The sequence below is a fragment of the Leptonotus elevatus genome, chromosome 10, assembly GCF_054856555.1.
Source record: "Leptonotus elevatus isolate MCC_2025b chromosome 10, RoL_Lele_1.0, whole genome shotgun sequence".
Classification (NCBI taxonomy): Eukaryota; Metazoa; Chordata; class Actinopteri; order Syngnathiformes; family Syngnathidae; genus Leptonotus; species Leptonotus elevatus.
This window is the reverse complement of record NC_141248.1, coordinates 17,122,999-17,144,221: the sequence shown is the minus strand read 5'-3', so window position 1 is coordinate 17,144,221 and position 21,223 is coordinate 17,122,999. Positions and strand designations below refer to the sequence as shown.

Below are 21,223 nucleotides of genomic sequence, written 5' to 3'. Positions count from 1 at the left end.
GTGTTCCGAAAAGCGCGGAAAGCGGAGCGCCACGGGGGTTCGACTGGAGGTCGGGATGACGGGGGAGGACGCACTGCTTCACAAAAAGCGCAGAAAAGCCCAGCGTAATGTTGTAACGATGGTATGACGTTGAGGACTGTCACAGACCGCAGCGAGATGTGGCAAGAGGCGAGGGACTCACTGAACCATTAACGACATTGTTATTTTTAACGGGGTCTTTAATTAGGTGGTGACGTTCACCAATGATTGTTAGTTGTTTACGTTGGTAGTTGTTCATTATTGTCTAACGGGAAGGTAATGATGAATAAAGTACTATCTATATTTTTAAAATGTATTATACACTTTTAAAATTATTCTTTTTTTATAATAAAAGCGTAGAAAGAAAGAAAATCGTTTTTATGATGATATGATTTAATGCTAATTGTAATTGCAATAACTGGGGCAAAAATGTAGAGTTTTGTGATGTTTCCTCTTTTTTTTTTTAATTCATTATTATAAATGAAAATGCTGTTCTTATCCATTTAGCTCTATATATAGTATTTGTAGTATTTCTTCCTTATCATAATTACACTTAGGACATATTGAATAAAATAAAAAAACGAAACAAAAATATGCTTGTATTTTTTTCATTTTCTAAAGAAATATTTGTTGTAGAGAGTGTTGTGGTTATGTTATTCAGCAACAGGTTTTTTGTTTTGTTTTTGATTTTAAAATGACCTTTCTTTAAAAACAATAATGTGAAATACTGTCAACAAAGTTTTTGGTCATTAATAGTTATAAAAAAATAAATAATTATGATTATTTATTTTAATAATTTTCCTTTTAAGTAACAGCATTTTTATTACAACAAGCACACATTTTATTTTTATTTTTTTATTTGTATTCTATAAATGGGGGAAAAACTATCAAACAAAAAAATGTCTTTAGCTGTATAGAAAACTGGATATATACAGTATGTAAAATACTGTATTATCATTTGTATTAATTTTTTATGCTATTTTTCTTTTCACCAAAATAACTACTTTTTAATAATTTAACATAAAAAAGTCAAAACAGTATGTATGTCAAAGTTAAAGCGTTAACTGATTAATGAATCACAAAAAAATGATCGCATTAATCATAAATTAACGCAGACTAATCACACAATTAATTTTGACCATAGATGATCCTTTAGCATGACAGCGGACGGCTACGTTTAAGGTAGCACAGGTTGTGTTTTAGCAATAAACATAATTACATGCATTTAAAGTAAAGCATTGAATAAATGTTTGCGTATCACATTTAGAATATTTGTTCATGTCAAAATATTGGGGTCATTTTGTTTCCATTTTAAATCATGCGAGTAATGAACTGATTAGAAAAAGAGGAGGATGAGCGTGTGCAGTGGATCCACAAATGTTGAAGATGTCCTCATAACATTCAATGTCAAAAGATATATAAGTCACATAACCGATGCTCTTCAAATTTGGCGGGGAAAACAATGTTGATAAAGAAGCCTTTTTTTATCAAGCGATCAAAATTCTAAGATGCGATTAATCTGATTAAAAAATGTAATCGATTGACAACTCTAAAAAACAGGCAATCGTACCTCGAAATATTTTAGTGAAAGCGTTGCTCATTTTATTTTCTTATAATTTTTACATGACTATATAAATAATCAATCTATCTATTTCTTTTTACAGTGCTTCATGCTCATTAGGGCCGAGGCTGAGTGGCAAGGGTACACCCCGGACTGGTCCCCTTGTCAATCACAATGCATGCATAGACAAACAATCATTCGCTCCAACATCCACAGTTTTGGATTGTGAGACCATCTTGATAACCACGAGCCACTCTGCTTAATTATTCATTTCGACTGTTATGTTTCGTGGGTCAGTGCGCCCTGCTCCATGTTTAATCATTGACAACAAAAAGGATATAAAAGATACACCGTTACATAAAATGAACAGAACTATTTCTGTACAAAATATATAATCCAAATGGGTCTGGTGAGCAGCAATACAACAGGAGAGTTAAACTCACTATCATACATATTTTTTTCTTTTCAACTTTGCCAGGTGATCTCCATACCATGTCAACGAGTAAGAGGACAAATGAAAACAGGAAATCATAACAATGCAGTCTCAGCCACCTAATTTAAGGATTAACTGCAACAACAGTACCTCAAACACTAAATTGACATAAGTGACACACACACATGCACGCGCTCGCTCGCACGCACACACACGATGTTCCACTCACCCTGTTTGTCCTTATCAATTCAGAGAGTGTTAACCATGAGCTCACTGGCCAACAACTGACAGTGAAGCATGTGCGCGCGTGTGTGTGTGTGTGTACACGGTCATGCTTTTCCTCAGGAAGTGATGACCAATAGAAAGGGAACTACACGCACACACATTTTCTCTCTCTGACACAGTCTGGGCTCAGCAGAAGTTCAGACAGCTCAGCATCATGTGCTCGAAGCCACGACTCTATGACTACTAATCTATAATATAAGCAGTGCGCGCGTTAATCACATGACCTTACGCTATGCAATTGCTTGTGCAATCACGCATATTAACTGCCATCGACGGCTATAGACGTCAAAAATTCATTTGAAATATTTCTATTAGTTTAACATTTTTCCCACTTTTGTTAACAAGAGTATGAAAACCAAGATTGTTTTAATTGTATTAGAACAGATATAAAATTTGTGATTAACCGTGAGTTAACTAGTGCAGTCGTGCGATTAATTACGACAAAAAATTGCAATTGCCTGACGCCCCTAATTTTTAATAATCTTTTCTTTAAAAAAAAGATTATTAACTCATTGACTGCCATTGACGCCTATACATGTCAAAAATTCATTTTAACTATTAGTTTAACATTTTTCCCCTTTTGTTAACAAGAGTATGAAAATCTAGACATTTCTAAAAATTATATTTTATTTGTTTTTTTAAAGAAAAGATTATTAAAAATTAGGAGCGTAGGGCGATTTTTTTTTTAATTGTAATTAATCGCATGACTTCAATAGCTAACTCACGAGTAATCACAAATTTTATATCTGTTCTAAATGAACAAAACAAATTTTTTAGGTTTACATACTCTTGTTAACAAAAGTGGAATTTCTTTTTTAAACTAATAGAAATTGTTAAAATTATTTTTTTGACGTCTATAGCCGTCAATGGCAGTGAATGAGTTAAAAAAATAAAAAATAAAGAAAAGATTATTAAAAATTAGGGGCATCAGGTGATTAAAATTTGTAATCGTAATTGATCGTATGACTTCACTAGTTAACTCACGATTAATCACAAATTGTATATCTGTTCTAAATGTACAAAAAACTAATAGAAATAGTTCAAATTAATTTTTGACGTCTATTGCTGTCAATGGCAGTGAATGAGTTAAAAACGAGGACTTGCATCATAAAATGAAAACGTTAGAAGTGCAAGTCCGTGTGTGTGTGTTGGGACGGGGGTGTCAGACATGAGACGCAGATGACTTCCTGTCGCTTCGGTCTGACAGGCGACCTCATGCCCGCCACTCTGGTTGCACTTCTCTCCTGCTGCGGAGTCACTTGGCGTCAACATGCATGTGATTTACTTCCGTACTCAACTCTTGAGTAGTCACCGATACAATACCAAGTACTGATGCCACTAGTACTTTTAATACATTCAAATTCCCCCCCCAAAAAACAAGGACAGATGATTTTAAAGAAGACCTATACAGTGGTCCCTCGCTACTTTGCGTTTCACTTATTGCACTTTTTTATCTCCCCATTTTCAATAAGGAGTACCCCATAAAGGTCTTTATTTATGCTACTATTTTTGTCCTTTTTTGTAATATTTGAGTAAATATAAGCAGCTCTTTCTTTCATTCAACACAATCTATTACACTTTTAATCAAAATATAGACTATTTGGTAAATTAAGAAATGTGTTTCATGATAAGTTTACGGTGATATTTTACTTTATTTAATTACTCGTTACTCATAAGCAACGTGCGTGTCTCATTACCCCCCCCCCCCCACCCCATCACTCCCACTATAGAGGACCAAAACTGCCAAAATTAAAAATAAATAATGGACTAAATAAATAAATGAATAAAAGTGAAAATAAAAACGGATTTAAAAAAATAGAATTCAAAAATTAAAAATGTAAAAAACAAAAGTGAAAATAAAAACTGATATAAAAAATATAATTCAAAAATTAATTAATTTTTTTTAAATAAAAACAATCAAATATATACATCCCTAAATAAATAATTAAAAGTAAAAATAAATGCAAAAATAAAAAACAAGATTCAAATCCTGTCACCACAACTTGCGACAAGTGGTGGTGACAGTGGACAAGATAGTCGTCCATTGCTGGAGCTCTCCAATGCAAGCCGGCGAGACTTCCTTGTTCGCCGACCCGCTCAATCTAGTCTAGGCAGTTTGCAACAGCGGAGCCCAGCCCAAGACACGCTTAGGACCGCCCCCTCATTTGAATAACATTTCGACCTGACAGAGCATCTGCGGCATGAAATAAATAAATGTGAGAGCAGAGCGTTTTGATTTATTGATTGATATTTAATTATATTTATATACATATTTATGTATTTATGTCAACATTTGTTTTTATATTTATTGTTATTTTTTTAATCTCACGTTTGGAAATTTGGAAAAAATGCTGTTGTTGTTTTTTTTTAAAGATTTTGTGAAAATAAGTGCTTCATCTCTGTCGTCAAAGTGTTTTTTGAACATCACACTGGAGGTGCAATGATTAATCGACTACTAATCAATTATTAAATTAATCAATAATTACTTTTGATAATTGATTCATCATTTAGATTGTTTAATTGTTTAATTTAAAGTTGTCCAAATCTTTGAAGTTTCAGGCTCTCAGTAAATATTAGGGATGTTCGATACACTACTTTTCAGACCGAGCACGAGTACTTTTGAAAAACAATGACAGTAAATTTCAGTTAATTAAAGACCTACAGTCGATTTATAAAGTACCGGTACTACTTTTTCTTAAAATTGAATGAAGGCTTCTTCTTTTTTCTTCTTCTTTTTTTAAATGTCAAAATCAAATCATTTTAGTCAACAACAACAACAACAAAACAAAAAGTAATGACCACACCACTCTGCCAATACGTTCATCTTGTGTGGTTATATATTAATACTTCCTTAAAATTGAGCATTATCAGCTTTGTAAAGACAGAGAAATTATTGTATTGGAATCCATTATGCAAGTCTATCTAATGAAGTGTGACATAACTTACAGGACACCGTTATATGACTAACTAGTCACTATTACAACAAGCCTGAATTTTAACAATAAACTGCACTTCCACATACTGTGTACTTTGCAGGAGTGAAAGAAAAGACGAAAGTGATCATGAAAATGACAACTTTTTTGAGGAAACAAAAACAGACATACTGTCTGTGCCATTGGTCTGCCGCTGTCAATCATTCACTCGCACTTTTTTATTTTGAAGCAGAGGGGGCAAAGTTGAACGTGAGTTTAACAGCTCGAAACAACAACTCAACTCATCGAGGGAGTTAGTTTATAAACACAACCTAGAGTATTTTTTTTATTCTATTGTCTCATGAACAAAAAATAAATACAAATCTATTGTCATGGGACACACACACACACGCATACCTCATACACACGTGACTCAACCGGGAGGTGTGTGCACAGGCATGTAGTGTGTAAGTGCCAACAGAGAACATGTCATTTTTGTGCCACGTTGACTATAAATAACCCCATAAAATCTGTACAAAGTATTCTGTTTAATATTGCATTAGTGGAGTATGAGTTAAGCAGTTTTTATCAATCTTAGAAGGCGGCCATTTTGCCACTTTTTGTCAAATGAAAATAACATCAATGTTGCTCAGGTCTCAGGTAACAACCAATCACAGCTCAGCTTCAGAAAACAGGTGTGCTGTGATTAGTCGTTGCCTGAGGCCTGAGCAACTGCGATGTCATCTTCAGTCGACAGCAAGTGGCAAAATGGCCGCCCCCTGAGATGGATATAAACGGGTGGATTTTGCTTCATACCTCATATTCCACAAATGTAATATTCATCAGAATGTCATGTTGAGACATATTATTGTCAATAAATATTTAAGGTTGACTTCCCCTTAAAATTTCTGCTATTGGTTTATAAATCACAGAACGGTTTAAGCCCATATCGCACTGAAGGGCGAATGTTTGTGAGTGTTGGCGAAGGTAGCGAATGTGCGCTCCCTTCAAGGTGCACTGAAGGTCAACAAGCCTAAAGTTTGAATGTTTTTTCTTCAGGAACCCCCCCCCCCCCCACCCCATTAAACTGTATCAAGAATGTTTAGCGAACGTTGCGACCTTGCGCGAACCCTGACGACCCCTCACGTGAAATCAATGTTCGCTAGCATCGCTAACGTTCACCCCTCGTTGCGATACTTTAGGTCCTGAATACATTAACAAAACGCTAATGGTATATAAACCCAGTAGGCTCTGAGAGGTATGAAGAATCAGGTCAATTAGAGGAGACCAGACTTCAAAGCAAACACGGTGAAGCAGCATTTAGCTGTTATGCTGCACACAAATGGAATACGCTTCCAACAGAAGTGAAGTCAAAGTGTAAATGTTGCCATTGTATTGCCAATTTGGAGTTTAAATGTTTAGCATCTTTTATTCTTGAATAAATCATGTTTCTGATGGCAATTTTCACAATAATCTGAGGACATGAACTTTCCCCCAATTCCTTTAAATAGTTATGAGTTAATGGCTGATGAGTCCCTTGAGTCACAAACGCTTCCTTCGGTGGATAAGGGAAAGGAGTGGCGCACGTTGTCAAGGTCACACACATGGCCCTGAGAGTGCGTATAAGCACGCGTGGGTACTCTATCCACAATGTATAGTTGAAGTTCAACTCAGGTCAGTTTAGACCCGAGTCTGATCCAATGAATGTGAAGTAGCGAGATGAGGCAACGTGGTATAAACGGCCTGACGCAGAAAGCGGGAAGCCTCGTGCCCTGTTCCTCGAAATGCTGAGGAAAAGATGCGAGGGGGGCTGCCTTCGGACAATAACACGACAACAGATGACGTGATTCTCGTGAACTGGAACATACAAAAGTTCAAGGTACTGTTGGATGTCTACAGAATTAGATCTGAATTGATACAAACCTCCATTCTACACCAACCTGTTTAACTAATCAGCACATCACAAAACAGCACTCAAGCAGCTCACTTATGATTTCATGAGCCCACGTAGAAATTATGCAAAATAGTTACATCGGAAGGTAAGTCAACTTTGCTTTTTATACACAAACCAGCAAAATTGGGGATATTTCTGCAACTGTGTTTAGTTTCACATAGCAACATGGCATCCCGAAACGGATAAATGGCATTTGAATTAATTTCAATGGGGAGCGTTGATTTGATATGAAAATAAATCGAATTACAAGCTTGGCAAAAGACACAGTTCTGGTGCGCCAATTTGGCGGTGTGAAGGGGGTTATTGACTCGCATCATCAGCCAATCATTTCTAGAGTCTTTAGGGATAGACCAATTATCGGCTGGGCCGATGATCGGCACCGATATTCAGCATTTTGACAAATATCAGCATCCACCATTTTGAAGAATCATACAGCCGATAATTGATCCATTTTTTTAAAAGCGTTAACTTAAGGATCAAATTACCAGGTATTTAAATTTACTGAGATGCTGCTGACCCTGGGAACTCTCTGCTGCACCTTTTGTTTGATAAGTAAAATTGTAATACTTATATAGATATTTTGAAATTTTGGAAAACTTTATTTACTGTAGAAAATAATAGGGAGTTATTTACTTGAGTTTTTATTTAACTTTTGAAGGCATGCTACTGCTGCCCCTGGTAGATCCTGGAACTTTTTGTTAGATTTTTAAAACAAAGATGTCTATTGACTAGGATTTTTTTTTAACTCCAATGTTTTACGAACCCTAAAAGTTGCACAATAAATAAACACATTAAAAATTCCCCCCAAAAATTAGAGCTGGAGTTTCTATTTTTCAAATTTAGATTCCAATATTTTCTCTTTTAGTGAAAATAATTATTAAATTATTTTTAATTATTGAAGACGCTGCCAAAAATGTGAACCCATTTTCAAAAAGTTCTTGCCTGATGTGAGTACATGACAAAACACAGTGACAGTGAACAGGGTAAATACGAATGACGGATGCCAGGCATCAGTGATGCTTCAGGCGCACAAAAGCCGCATCAGTCCCAGAAGAGACTCAGCGTTTGACCTGATGCGTGATTGTGAATTACTGTTCTCCCATAGCTTTCCAAAGAGGAAAGTGGACCAAAGGTTACTGTATATCACTCTGTCTCTGGTGAAAATATGCTAAAGTGCACTGGTAGAGAAATATTTTACTTTACAAGATTTTTTTTTTTTATAGTTTTGTAGCAACTATTTTCAGCGGCTTTGATGCGCAAAATGCTAACGTAGCAGCGTACATATTTCTTGTTTTGTGAGTAATCTGCTCATGAAGACAACGCGCCATCTTAGAAATGTACAACTTTCAAACTGCATTTTGAATCTAGGATTGTTAACTATGGCTAGATTAGTCTCACTGCATTCTTTTTCTATTTGGTGAGGCTACACAGCCACAGCTCATTGTTTCCTCTGCCTCCAATTTCTTGTTCCTAACGACTCGACTTTCCTTGCTGGCTCCTTCCTTTGGTATTCAGTAGGGAGTTCCACTTGGATGGGGCCGGTGGGCGTGCAATCACCCGGTGGGGGAACTCCAAGTTCACTCTCCACCATTAAAGATGTAGACATACTTGATCCTTTGTCTCCATTGATCAAGCATTGATTTTTTTCCTTCTTTTTTTAGGGTCATACGGGGGCAAAAGACACCCATTTTCTAAATGTCCAGCACAGATCACACAGTAGAACCTTAAAGGTTGAGTCTACAAAATTAACTTTACAAAGTACATGCTAATGTAAACGACATCTGTACACATGTACTACCTACAAAACACCAGTAGCTAGGCTAGGCTAGGCTAGTCTGTTCCCCTTTATGTGGCTACTTCAAAACTTCACTTTAGTATTATTTTATAGGCTTTGTACAACAGTTAAGAATAATGTTTATTCACCAATTACCCTTAGACCCATAAATAAACAGTATTTATTCAGATATTCGGGTGTTAGACATTCGGTTTGGTATGGGTGAATAACATGAACTGAAAATGAAAATAGCATCACACTTGCTCAGGGCTCAGGAAACGACCAATCGTGGCTCATCTGTTTTCTGAAGCTGGGCTGTGATTGGTTGTGACCTCCGCCCTGAGCAACTGTGATGTTATTTTCAGTGGACAGCAAGTGGCAAAATGGCCGCCCCTGAGATGGATAAAAACGTGTGGATTTGTCTACTTAACACATATTCCCCAAGCGTAATATTAATCAGAATGCCATATAGCCTCGTGGGGGCACATACAACATACAGATTATTGTAAAGAATATTTTAGAGTTGGCTTTCCCTTTAACTAACCCCTTTTCCAAGAAAAACAAGCGTTTCAATGTAAAATGTTGTAAGAAGTTACATGACTGGCCTTTGCTGTTAATAATTACATCTAATTTACAAAACAAATAAATAAAACGGTGACCTTAAACCTTCACTAAATCAACAAGATCTTAATGCTCCCCGATAAAGCTAAATCAAAGGTTGGCTTTCCGCAAAAACTGTTGTAACACAATGAAAATCACGGCCCGCAACTTGTCAGCTATTAAGCAAACGAGTTTGTTTGCGTGCTATTAATCTTGCTTATCTGCAGTGTGAAACAAATAGAAATGCAAACATGTCTACTGAAGCACGCCACTGCCGAGCCAACATTTACATACGATGGTATGCTATCTCAGACACTCCCTTCATTTATGACGGCCGAGCAAAGTCTCAGTCATTCATTCACACCATTTGCACACGCATCGTAAGCGCCATTAACACGACAGGCATTTTTTCACGTATTGCATTCAACCCTACACACAACTCAATAAAACGCGACCTCTGTTAAGCGAGAGAAGTCCGAGTGAGTACTTTTTTCTTTTTCTTAGCATTTTGGTCAAAACAGAACTCCGAGGGAAGCGCAGCCAATGAAAATAGATACGCGAGAAGAGAAGACATTCTATGTACCATCTCAGGTGATCTTGGGGCTGACTTTTGGCAAGGAAAGCGGGATAAAACCCTGGGCTAGTCGCCAGCCAATCGCAAGGCACATCTTTTCAAATAACCATTCGGACTCAAATTAGCATCAATGAACAATTTCGAGTTTTCGATGAACCTATCGTGCATGTTTTGGGGATGCGGAAGAAAAATGAAGTACCTGGAGAAAAACAGGAAGACCAGATCTGAGATTTGAACCCTTAAAGACAGAACTGTGAAGCAGACGTCCAAACCACTGTTACACCTTACTGTCACAATTAGTAGTAGTATTTTTAATCAGCGTGCACAAAGTGCATCTGTACATCAATTTTCATTATTAGCCCTATTGTCAAAACATGTCTCGTGCATAGCACGGTGTAATTTGTGCGAATGGGTGGAATTTTCATTATTTTGGTAGACCAGCGGAGGTAAAAAAATATTGTATGTGTTGTTGAGGGAAGGAATGCAGTCGACTTGTTTGCCATCAAATGGAAGCGGCTCCCTTCATTCCTTTTAAATTCCGTGCACAAGAGACGTGGAAGGAGTTCATGCATATTTATGAATGAAACACGTCCGCGGAGCTCATAATCTGTCCACCAAAATCACGTTACACCGCCTGCGCCACAACTTAGACCTGCTTTAAGTTGTAAATTCTAGTCTATTTTCTACCACCAAATTGCCAGGTGAGCCGGGGTCGTAAAAGAAAATGCCCTGGGTCCGCTGTAACACCCAGCGAGGCGCAAAGAGTGCCAAATTCCCACACACACTGAACTTGACTTGAAAATGAAGCGGTGCCAGTTTTTACGCTAAGCGCCAGGCACTTGTGTGTTGTTGTTTTTTTGGGGGGTGAACTTATTTTCACACTTGTACAACAGGTAAAAATGGTCAAATGTTAGTCAAAATGGAGTTTGTAAAGGGAGATGAAGAAATTCCGTTTTGCCCATATTAAGATTTTAAGTAAAAAAAAAAAAAAACATTCACACAATTCAGAGACTTGATTGAACCTAAGGCCTAACTAAGTATATTTAGCATCTTAAGAGATGTGTTATCTGTTACAGACGGCAGACTTGAAGAAGACATCACGTGGAAACGACAGGGTTCGAGAATCCAGATCCAGAAAGTAAAAACCCTGAAACAATTTGGCTTTTACTCAACAGGTGGAGACGAGTTTGTTTACCTGCTAGTTGAGCTAAAGCCAATCTGTGGCAGTAATTTAACTATTTGGACCTGGATTCTCCAACCTTGGGAAATGGTGGTGGTCTTGGGACTCTTAATACAATTTAAAAAAATAAGACAATAATTAAAATAAGAATTTAAAAAATTAAAAAAGCAAAGTGTAGAGAGTCTTGTCCTAACCAATCACTGCCATGACCTGCTTCCAACAAACACAAACAATAAATTAATCTCTATTACAATAAACAAAGTCAGATTTATAATACATAAGTATGAACCATGAATTAATACGAAAGACAGTCTATTAGCTTACAAAACACTTTAGCAAACAGACACGCTACCCATACTGGAGCGTTCCTATTTCCCAATCGGGTTTCGACATTCTTGAAGGAGCCAGGATGATCCTTCCGTGACCTTTTAAAACCTCGTCTAAAAAAAGATTATTCTTCAGTATGTATAATTCTAAGTTCCTCTAATTTAAAATAGACTTGTTTCATCAGTGCTGACTTTCAGTTCTTTTTTTATTTTGATTTTTAATTATTCCGACCAACACCCAGTAAAACTTCCCAAGGCGTGAAAACAATTGATTTGTTCTTTGTTAATATGATTACAGGATACGTTAATGACAGTAATAATAAATCTTCTGGCAAAAAAAATTACAAATCAACCATATGTGTAACAATGATTGTTTGACTTAACGATATTTCTGCCTTTGATGTTGCTGCTGATGTCATCCCCAATGGAAACTTTTGGACCAATTGTTTGTTTTTGGCAACGCGACATGCAAGTTAGAACGGCTCCTTTCTACTTTTTTACAAAAACCGGCTGCACCCGCCGGTCGTTGCAACATATCCGGTCCAATTGAGCAATCGTGTAACAGCGCCACGTTTGACAGATTTAGGTGTTGCTTTTAATAATTTCATTTGTCCCGCAATTGGCAAACGACCAGTCCAGGATGAATCTCTGCCATCAACCACAGTCAGATGGGTTGGGTTCCAGGACACCCGTGACCCCAGTGAGGACAAGCGATATAGAAGATGAATGGATGGACGGATCGGTGGAATAAAATTTTCCAAATGAAGTTTTATTTTTTCCCCTTCTGGGATTTGCTTTATTTCTCCTGACACCAAACACTCTTTGAAGCTGTTTTTTTTCCAGCAAGTTTTCTTTCCCAGCATTAACTTCAATCAACTTCCACAGAAATAATAAAAAAATATATTTACAAACACTGTGAAATGAAGTGCCTCCTCCACCACCCTTAATAAAATTATCATTTGAAATGTTCAGCAACTTTGACAAAATGTGAAATCTAACTGTGCATGACTCAGCTGGTCCACATGTAGACTTGTTGCAAGGCAAAATATTGGCAGTTTGGTTGCACATACCCCCCCCCCCAAAAAATGATGACATGGGCACCATATCTTTGGCAATGTTTAGCATCATTGAGGACACTGTGCCCATTAATACGCAAAAACAATGTGAAAAGGAATTCACCTATGTTGTCCTTTTCTAATTTCAAATGAATGCCACAAGTCTTAGCTAAGTTGGAAAAGTCGCAACAATTGATAAATGGGCAACGCTGACTGTTCGTTAAAGTAGCTCCTCTATGTTCACAGCCACGTTGTTGCACATCCGCACGGACGCGCTTGAAACTATGGAAGACAAAATCTTTTTGAAAAAGACAAAAAAATTATCCTGACATATGAATTCAAATTAATCATTAAAACTGACAAAAGTAATACAACTAAAATAAAGTAAAACTATTAGACATCTGGCTCATATGTGATAACAGAAAAAAAAAAGTGCTGGTAAATTTATGCAGATTTTTGGCTATAAGCTATTTTTGCTCGCACTTTTTTTATACTTATCGTCACACATACTTCCTCTATGCCATCAGTGGTATACTTTAAAAATTGTATTAAATGTTTTGGTTGAACTACCAAGTTCCATCAGTGGTGAAAACACTCAACTTCTCCGTATCTATTATTTTGATGGAATAATGGTGAGTTTAAGTTGACTTATTCTTACATAAATGACAGGTAATTATGGTTAAAATGTCACTGATGACTTACAGTTTGTAAAGGGCTTTCCCCTGGAACGCAGTTTATTTATTATCAAAATGTTTTGTCATCTATGAATTATTATAGCTCTCAAACTCGGGTTCTCAAGGGTCACAGTCCTGCATGTTTTAGAGGTTTCTGCGGGGTTTACTGATGAGCGGATCCTTTGAATCAGGTGTGGTACAGGAGGGAAATCACTAAAACAGGACCGGAGTTTGAGACTTATGGTCTTCTAGGCGCTCGCTGAGATGACATCACAGACAATGATCAGCTTTGAACTCTGTGTTTTGTTTGACTACAAGATTTATTTATATAGAATTTTTTTGTCTGAACTCCAAATTGTAGCACTTTAAGGATGCCAAACACCTGTATTTTACATTTTTCTAATTAGCTTGATTTTGTTTTAATGAAGACTCAGTTACTAAAATTTTTAATACATCAAGTATTCGTAGTATACATCAATCGAGTCAAATCTGCTTCTGTTAGGAATTTAGAACGTCAAATCTGATTTCATGTTACAAAATAATTTATCACATTTTGTCCACTTCAAACTTAACTTTTTTACTTTTCACATTCATTTTCTTGATTATTTTGCACAATTTTGACTATTAATTGTGACTTTCCTTTTTAGGTCATTAATAGTGTGATCTGAAATTAATGTCATTTTGCATTTGAAAAGTTTTTTTTTTTTTTTTTTTTTTTACTTCTACGACAGACCATGCGAATATTGGGGTCCCATGCAGGATGGAGACCAGTTGAGGGCCCCAATATTTGACAGTAGCCTTGTCACTCAACAGGTGACCATGGTGCTATTGAAAATGTTAAAAATCTGCACGTTTCAGCATTTGTGTCATGTAGGAAAAAGTGTCATTTCACCACTCTGGAATGACTCAGCAAATTGCATGCATGTCCACATTGTGATGAGTCATGACCAACAACACATTTTCAACAAAAGACTGCCGGAAAGAAGGTTGCGCAACATCTGCACTACATGACTGATTTGAATCATGTCCCTATCAGAAAATTATACATAAAAAAACCAGACACAAATAAAGCAAACTTACCTAAATAACTACGGCCAGCTTGATGGTTAAAGTCTCTTCCTGGTGTTTGCATGTCAAAGTCACATTCAAAGTGTGGTCCAGCAGCACCTGACTGGCTGCCACTGGTGCGTCCTTTAACCGCACCCCCCAGTCACCCATCACCGCCACCCACCACCCCCGTGTCCCGGTGGACGCCAAGCCAAGTGAACGGCGAACGGGTTGGCCACTCTAGCACCGCTCGGTTCGGTCATAAAAATAAACTTTTTTACAAAAACAATAATCAAAACATAACATGCCCAAGTTGAAAAATGACTGACCTGTTTTGTTTTGTTTCTGGACACTCAAAATCTTCTCCCTCTTCGCCTCGCTGTGGAGCTCCAGTTCCTCTTTCACCGCGGTGCCTTCTCCCAACTGTAGCCGCCTCCGCTGCTCCGTCTGCCGGCCTCTCGTCATTCTCTGCCCCCGCTCCTCCTCCTCCTCCTCGCATCCATCTCGGAGGCGCCGTTGAAGCGCCAAATGTACTTGATTACACAACAACGAGTTTGGCTCGTTTGCTCCGGGATGTCTTTTCAAGTTGTGAAAACTTAATCTTATGTAATTTTGTTAACGAAACAGGTCATTATAAATGGTTTTGGTGAATTTAGGTAAATATACATATTACAGCAGTCGTTTGAATGAAACGCAACTAGCAAGTTAGCAGCTAATTTAGCATTAGCAAAATGGCGATGACAAAAACAAGCGGACACGCAATATAAAAAAAAATATTTAAAAAAACCTTTACCAATTTATCCCACATAAAGTGTTACCATTGTTCACTTAATAAACACATAAAATATTTTGTGTTATAAAAAGTGAATTTTTTTTTAGGCCTTGGTTATTTCCCAGACGTTCTTAAACCAACCAGCAAAAAGTTCACATCTCTAGTAGGACACAATTGTCAACGAATGCACTGTTTAGCCTCACTAGTAGTAAAATGTAGTTGACTGACTACAGTAGTATGCCAACATTGTCCTACTAGTGAGGACAAAGAGCTTACTAGTACACGCGTCTATAACTGAACATCAAGGATTTCAAGTGTACAGAAGAATATCCTGCCATCATTTTTTTTTTTTTTACACTGGCCCTAATCCTCTTCCGTAAAAGTGTCACTTATTCATGCTATCCATTTGAGTCATTCTATATTATGCAATTTAGTGGCCAATCAATATGACATAAAAAATTGGGGAATCGCGTATAATTGTTGTGTTCCAGGCTACTTCCTGGCAAGAAAAGTTTGTTTGATTAAATACTCCATTCTTTTCCGTGGTCAGACAAATGATATTAGATATGTTGTATTAAATGTAAAGTGTTCAGTCTTTATGATACCTAAGCGACTAGCTAGGCAATTGTTAGAGTCTGACTATTTACTATGGCATTGGAATAGTAACATTCATCCATACATTGATCCTTCCATTTACTGCCGCTTTTTCAAGGTCAGTTTGCGGTCCCCAACAGTATGCTACAAAAATCTCATGTTAGACTTATTGCGTGGCTGTTCATAGAGCTCCATTGACTGGAATTTGTTGCTGTAAACGCACACATGTTCCCCTGAGAGTGTTTTGCTGCCTAATCTGTAATTCCTGTGAATAAATCCCAGCAATTCTTTTTTTCTCGTGGGTGGAAGACTTTGGTATTTGAAAGCGTTTTATCATTTCCCATTTGCACGGGACTCGCCGACATGCCTTTCAATAAGGCGGTGTAGCCTACAGTACACACATAACCAAAAATCCGGACAAAGTTGAGCATCCCTTTCGATCAAAGGCTTTATTCCGGATGCGTCTAAAATATTAGCCTGAGTAATAATCCTGTGGTATCTCTAGGCGGTATTGTGACCAGTTTTGGGCTTTTTGATGGTTCTGATCAAAGCCATTTCAAAATAAAATACTGCCCACTGGTGATTTTCCCTCCCTGATCTGATCGGAAACGGTCAAGGCCGACAGTCGTGAATGCTAAATAATACTGTTTAATATTTACAATTGCAAACTTATTTATGGTTAACACTGAGTTCCGCCAAGCCACGGACATCTGGTTTGGCGTTTGGGAGAGAAGGATTTCAATGGTACAAAGAGCACTTGGTGGCAAGGCACGCATCAACGGGTTTTTACTTTAGAGGGTTTCTACTTCCTGTTGTTTACATTCCTGTTAGCTTGATAGGACTCTAAACCGGAGCTTTTTTTTCTTCCTCTAAGAAAAGACTTGAACTGGCGAATCTGGTGTGCATTTAGGTGCATACAATGAAATTCTAGACTGCTATATTAGTGGGGGGGGGGGGGGGGTTCTCCATTGCTGGAGGCGTAGACTGCTACGTTAGCATGTTGTGCTAGCCACCACGTAATCAGCTGCCATGTTTTGTTTATATCGCGTTAGTATCGAGAGTTCCATTAACCACAGTGGCTGGGAGTCATGTGGCCTATTGTACATAAACTAATGCTAAAAGATCACAGAAGACATTTCCACATGCATAGATCGCCATCTGGTGCACAATTGAGTAAGTACAAGCCCACAGCAGCATCAAATTTGATTTCATCTGAGGGACGATGGAGCCACATTTTTATTAACGTGAATCATCTGTACATGAATGACAGCGTCATCAGTCACCAGGTCATGCAAAGCACTATTTTGCGGTTACAAATATAAACAGTCACTATAAAGAAAAAAAAATGTTACTAGATATTATGGAGCCTCCAAAAAAATAAATAAATCCATTTATTACAAAATAAATCCACTCCTGAGATGACACATACAGATGGGTGACATTTCGACGTTAAAAACAACGTGGTATCGTGTCAATAAACTGACAGTCAACCATGATGATGGTATTAATAAATAATACCATCACAGCTAGGTTTAGATGTCTTATTTCCGTGATTAAATACTGAACGCACAAGACTCCCCACTTTTTTAAGCCAGTTTTGTCACCCGTCTGTACATACACTACATCCATCCATACGTACAAACATTCATACATACAATAAGGTTACTTGTTGGCAACATGATGAGTGTTATACGGTAAATGACACGTTGACACGCCAGTGCACACTAAAGAGAAGAGGATGCTTTCCGGACTACCTTTTAATTCAGAACGAGATGGGCTAGCACCCTTTGGTCTAGTTTGTTCTAATCGGACTCGGGTTTGCTTTCCGCCGCCGTAAAACGAGGTACGGTTCAAAACCAATGATTTCCATATGCTCATGTTGTCATTTGGACTCTGGTCTGTTCACTTTCTCAAGAAGTCCCATTGATGTACATATGTTCGACTGGACAAAGTGAATTGCAACTTAATCAAGCTAACAAAGTTAACTGAACAGAACCAACAGACGAAGATAACCTTCGAAGCGGTTTCGATCGGCTTGTTGAATCTGGTTCCACCAAACTCGGATATGGTTCAATTCTGCTCAAGTGTGAACCTCAAAGATACAGATCAGCGTTAAATAGACTTTGGTCACAGCCTTTGGAATGGAAGCCCAAGATGTTGTCCCGGACTTGTTGATTGGTCGGTGACTGTGTGACCAATAAGGAAAGATCTTAGACTAGATTAAATGTGACCAAAGGTTGCTAGTGTGAAAGCTCCTTTCTTCTTCTTCTTCTTCTTCACCATTTTCACTGTTGAGGCTGGAGAGTCGGTCCCCACTTAAAGGAATGTCAAAAGGGAAGATGTCGAACCGATACACAAGTCTCACATGGACGTTCATATACATATTGATAATAGGGTGACACCAATCAACAGTCATGTCAAGGTATTATTGCACTACTGTCTCAATGTCTTTTTATGAGCACAATCAACAACTTACAATACCGTAGATAGATCTACACAAGAGGTGAAACAAGAAATCACCAGTCACAGAAACAGACAAGCGTCTTTTTCCACTTTGAAATGCATTCATTTCATAATTGATAGGGACGACTCTTATGGCTCCAAATCACCTTCGCCGCATTGCTCGAACCATAGACTCTATTGTTCTAGATTCATTTGCAGTTTTGAAAAGGATACAAAGCAAAATCACCAGTGTTAGATAAACACTGACAGTGTTAAATCTAACACTAGAATTTTTTTTTTGTATGTGTCCACACCAATGAGTGTAAATCTTTTTTCACACTTAACCGGTGTTACTCCAACACTGTATGGTGTTAAAAAGCTACGCTAGTCAACACTGAGTAGTGTTGAAAGTACTCTACACTACTGTCAGTGTTAAACATTTACACTTATATCTGGCGTATTGAGTGTATTGCACTAGTGTCACGTGTTAAAAAGTTAACTCAAACTACACTTTACTAAATGGTACTTCATTTATACAGCACTTTTTCTCCTCACAGCACTTTACATTTCGACTACTGATGACACGACATCAGAAACAACTCGGGGTTCGGTATCTTGCTCAAAGATACTTCGACATAGTCACACTGGCCTGGGATCAAACCCACACTCTCACGGTTGCCAGAGAACCACTCTACCACTGAGCCATGCCACCCCGACAACAACAGCTATCGCTATTGAAATGAAACGTTTCTTCCTCACTGGAAATGAGGGCGTGGTCAACTTAACACTCAAGGTTACACCCAACATCCACGGAATTTTTCTCTGACAGTTTAACAGTGTTAAAATAACACCAATTACTGCATATTTAAGCAAACACTGGAAAGTTAGCACTGGCTGATTTGCTGTGTACCTTTTTACGTTTTATACATTGTTTACCTTGGAGCAGAAAAAAAGACGGATTCAAATTACTATGGTGACGGCCGCATACATTTATCCTTTATTCTGCATTTACTGTACGTATCTGGGTTTGTTTGGAGTTCTGGAAACAGAACAAAACCTTGCCAAATACCTAGCGAAAATATATTTGAAAATGCAAAAATCTTTTGAAAAACTAGATAAATTCTGAGCTGCTCTGTGATTGACCCTTCTGCGATTTGGGCTATGGTTCTGAAGGGCGAAAGGTGAATTGGAAGCCCCGGTCTAGCCCCCTCGTTTGTAATTAACCGATGAATGAATTTCAAGTCGACTCAGGTCTGCACAGCGAACGAACAAAGCTGTGAGTTGAAAACACGATAAGGCTACAACATCTAGAGAAAGAGAGAGAGTCAACGAAAGGCAAAAGTCAACACCGATACAGCTCCTGGCAGCAACTCCAAAGGTCATGGCGGAGCCCCTCGGAGGAGCCATGCAGACACACACACATGCACACGCACGCGCGCGCGCACACAGACAGAAAAAGATCGCAAATTCCCTCACGTCGATAGGCAGTTGGCGGACGAGACACCAAGGCTGGATTTACACTTGAACATATAGTTGACGTTTTTTTGGTGTTGTTTTTTTTTTTTTTAATTACACACACGTTTCACTGAGAGGGACCAAAAAATGGGTTTACTGCGAAAATCACAAGGGAAACCATCAAGTATATCACTAGTAGTTAAAACGCTATAAATCCAGCCACTCATGAGTTACGTCACCGATAAAAGCTACTGGCTTTATAGTGTGTCTCTCTCACTAACTATATATGTATATATTTATATAGGTATACTGCATATATATACTCTATATACATTCTGTTTGTATTTATATTATACTTTCATATAGTTTTGTTTCTTTAATGTGCTTTGGGAAAATAAATCTTATATTCTGTAATATTCTACGCTACGCTACGCTAGGGTATATCAGTGACATAACTCATCTTTCCACCTATTCTGGCACAGCGACATGCACTTAACATCCGAGCCAGGGGGCATCACTGTTCACTCGCACGGACAAAGTTGACACGCAGGACGGACGGACAGTACACTTAAAATTGAAAACACACATACGTCTCAGACTGCGTCACATTGAAATGTCCATCAAGTCATCGCTGGCCAAATGAGGTGTGGGAGATGGGAGTCGAGGGCGGGAGTTTGGTGGAGGTTCGGTGTCTAGTCAGAGAAAAGGCTGGCGAAGGACTTCCGGATGTTGCGAATGGTCTCGGCCTTTGCCTCGTCTTGGCCGTCGCCGCCTCCGGAGCCGGAAACGCCGCGGAAGAAGGAGGAGTCGCTGAAGGCGTTGAAGGCATTGGTCAGTGACTGGGACTTACTGGGAAGTGAGGAGAGAGCAAGGAGGATAGGATGTGTGGAAGGGAGATGGGAAGACGGGATGAGGAAGGGTGACAGACATTGGGAAACATTGTCGCATTAAACAGAGACTCTCTGACTAGAGAAACGTATAGAACTACATTAAAACATATCATTAACCTCGCCAAGGACTTGATCAGTTGTGCATGTTGGCCAGATTGATTGGTAGCAAGAGATTTCTACATTTGAGGAAGGGGTATGGCATAGTTCAAGGAAGGAAAATAAACAAAACATAAGGACAAGTTACAGGGGATAAAGTCAGAGGTAGCAAATACAGGTCCAGAAAGTAAGTAACAACCTTGCCAGTTTGGCTTTAGCCCCAGGTGCTAGCTAGCTAGCTCCCATGGTGCTTCTAGCGAGCTAGCTAGCTAGCATCAAGGGCTAAAGTTTGACTTTAGCCCCAGGTGCCAGCTAGCTTCCTAGGTGCTTTTAGGGAGCTAGCTAGCTAGCATCAGGGGCTAAAGCCAAACTGTGGCAGGGTTTTTACTTTCTGGACCTGTATTAGCCACCTTTGGATAAAGTCAAAATGTGATGAACAAAATGTTTTATATTGTGCAAAAAAAATCATACGGTTAAAGGAATAAAATTGTAATGTTAGGAGGAAAAAGTTATATTGTGCTGCTTCAAGAAAAACAGCCTTAACATTTTAGGAACAAAATCTGAATGCTATGATAAAATGT

The 21,223-nt window shown here is 38.2% G+C and overlaps 2 protein-coding genes across 4 annotated transcripts in view; both read right to left on the bottom strand.

Moving 5' to 3' along the window:
• Positions 1–15,072, bottom strand: part of pparg (peroxisome proliferator-activated receptor gamma) — a 36,283-nt gene extending 21,211 nt beyond the window's left edge. Inside the window, exon 1 of the mRNA XM_086087935.1 lies at positions 14,723–15,072. Within this exon, the coding sequence (XP_085944061.1) occupies positions 14,723–14,858 (136 nt within the window). The 5' untranslated portion in view covers positions 14,859–15,072. The remainder of the gene's footprint in view (positions 1–14,722) is intronic.
• A 1,888-nt stretch (positions 15,073–16,960) lies between these two features.
• The window catches only part of syn2b (synapsin IIb), a 58,237-nt gene continuing 53,974 nt past the window's right edge, over positions 16,961–21,223 (bottom strand). For 2 of the 3 annotated variants that reach the window (XM_086086109.1, XM_086086106.1), the window contains one exon: positions 16,961–20,505. In XM_086086109.1, the coding sequence (XP_085942235.1) occupies positions 20,349–20,505 (157 nt within the window). In that variant the 3' untranslated portion in view covers positions 16,961–20,348. The remainder of the gene's footprint in view (positions 20,506–21,223) is intronic. The other variant, XM_086086108.1, reaches the window with a different exon arrangement.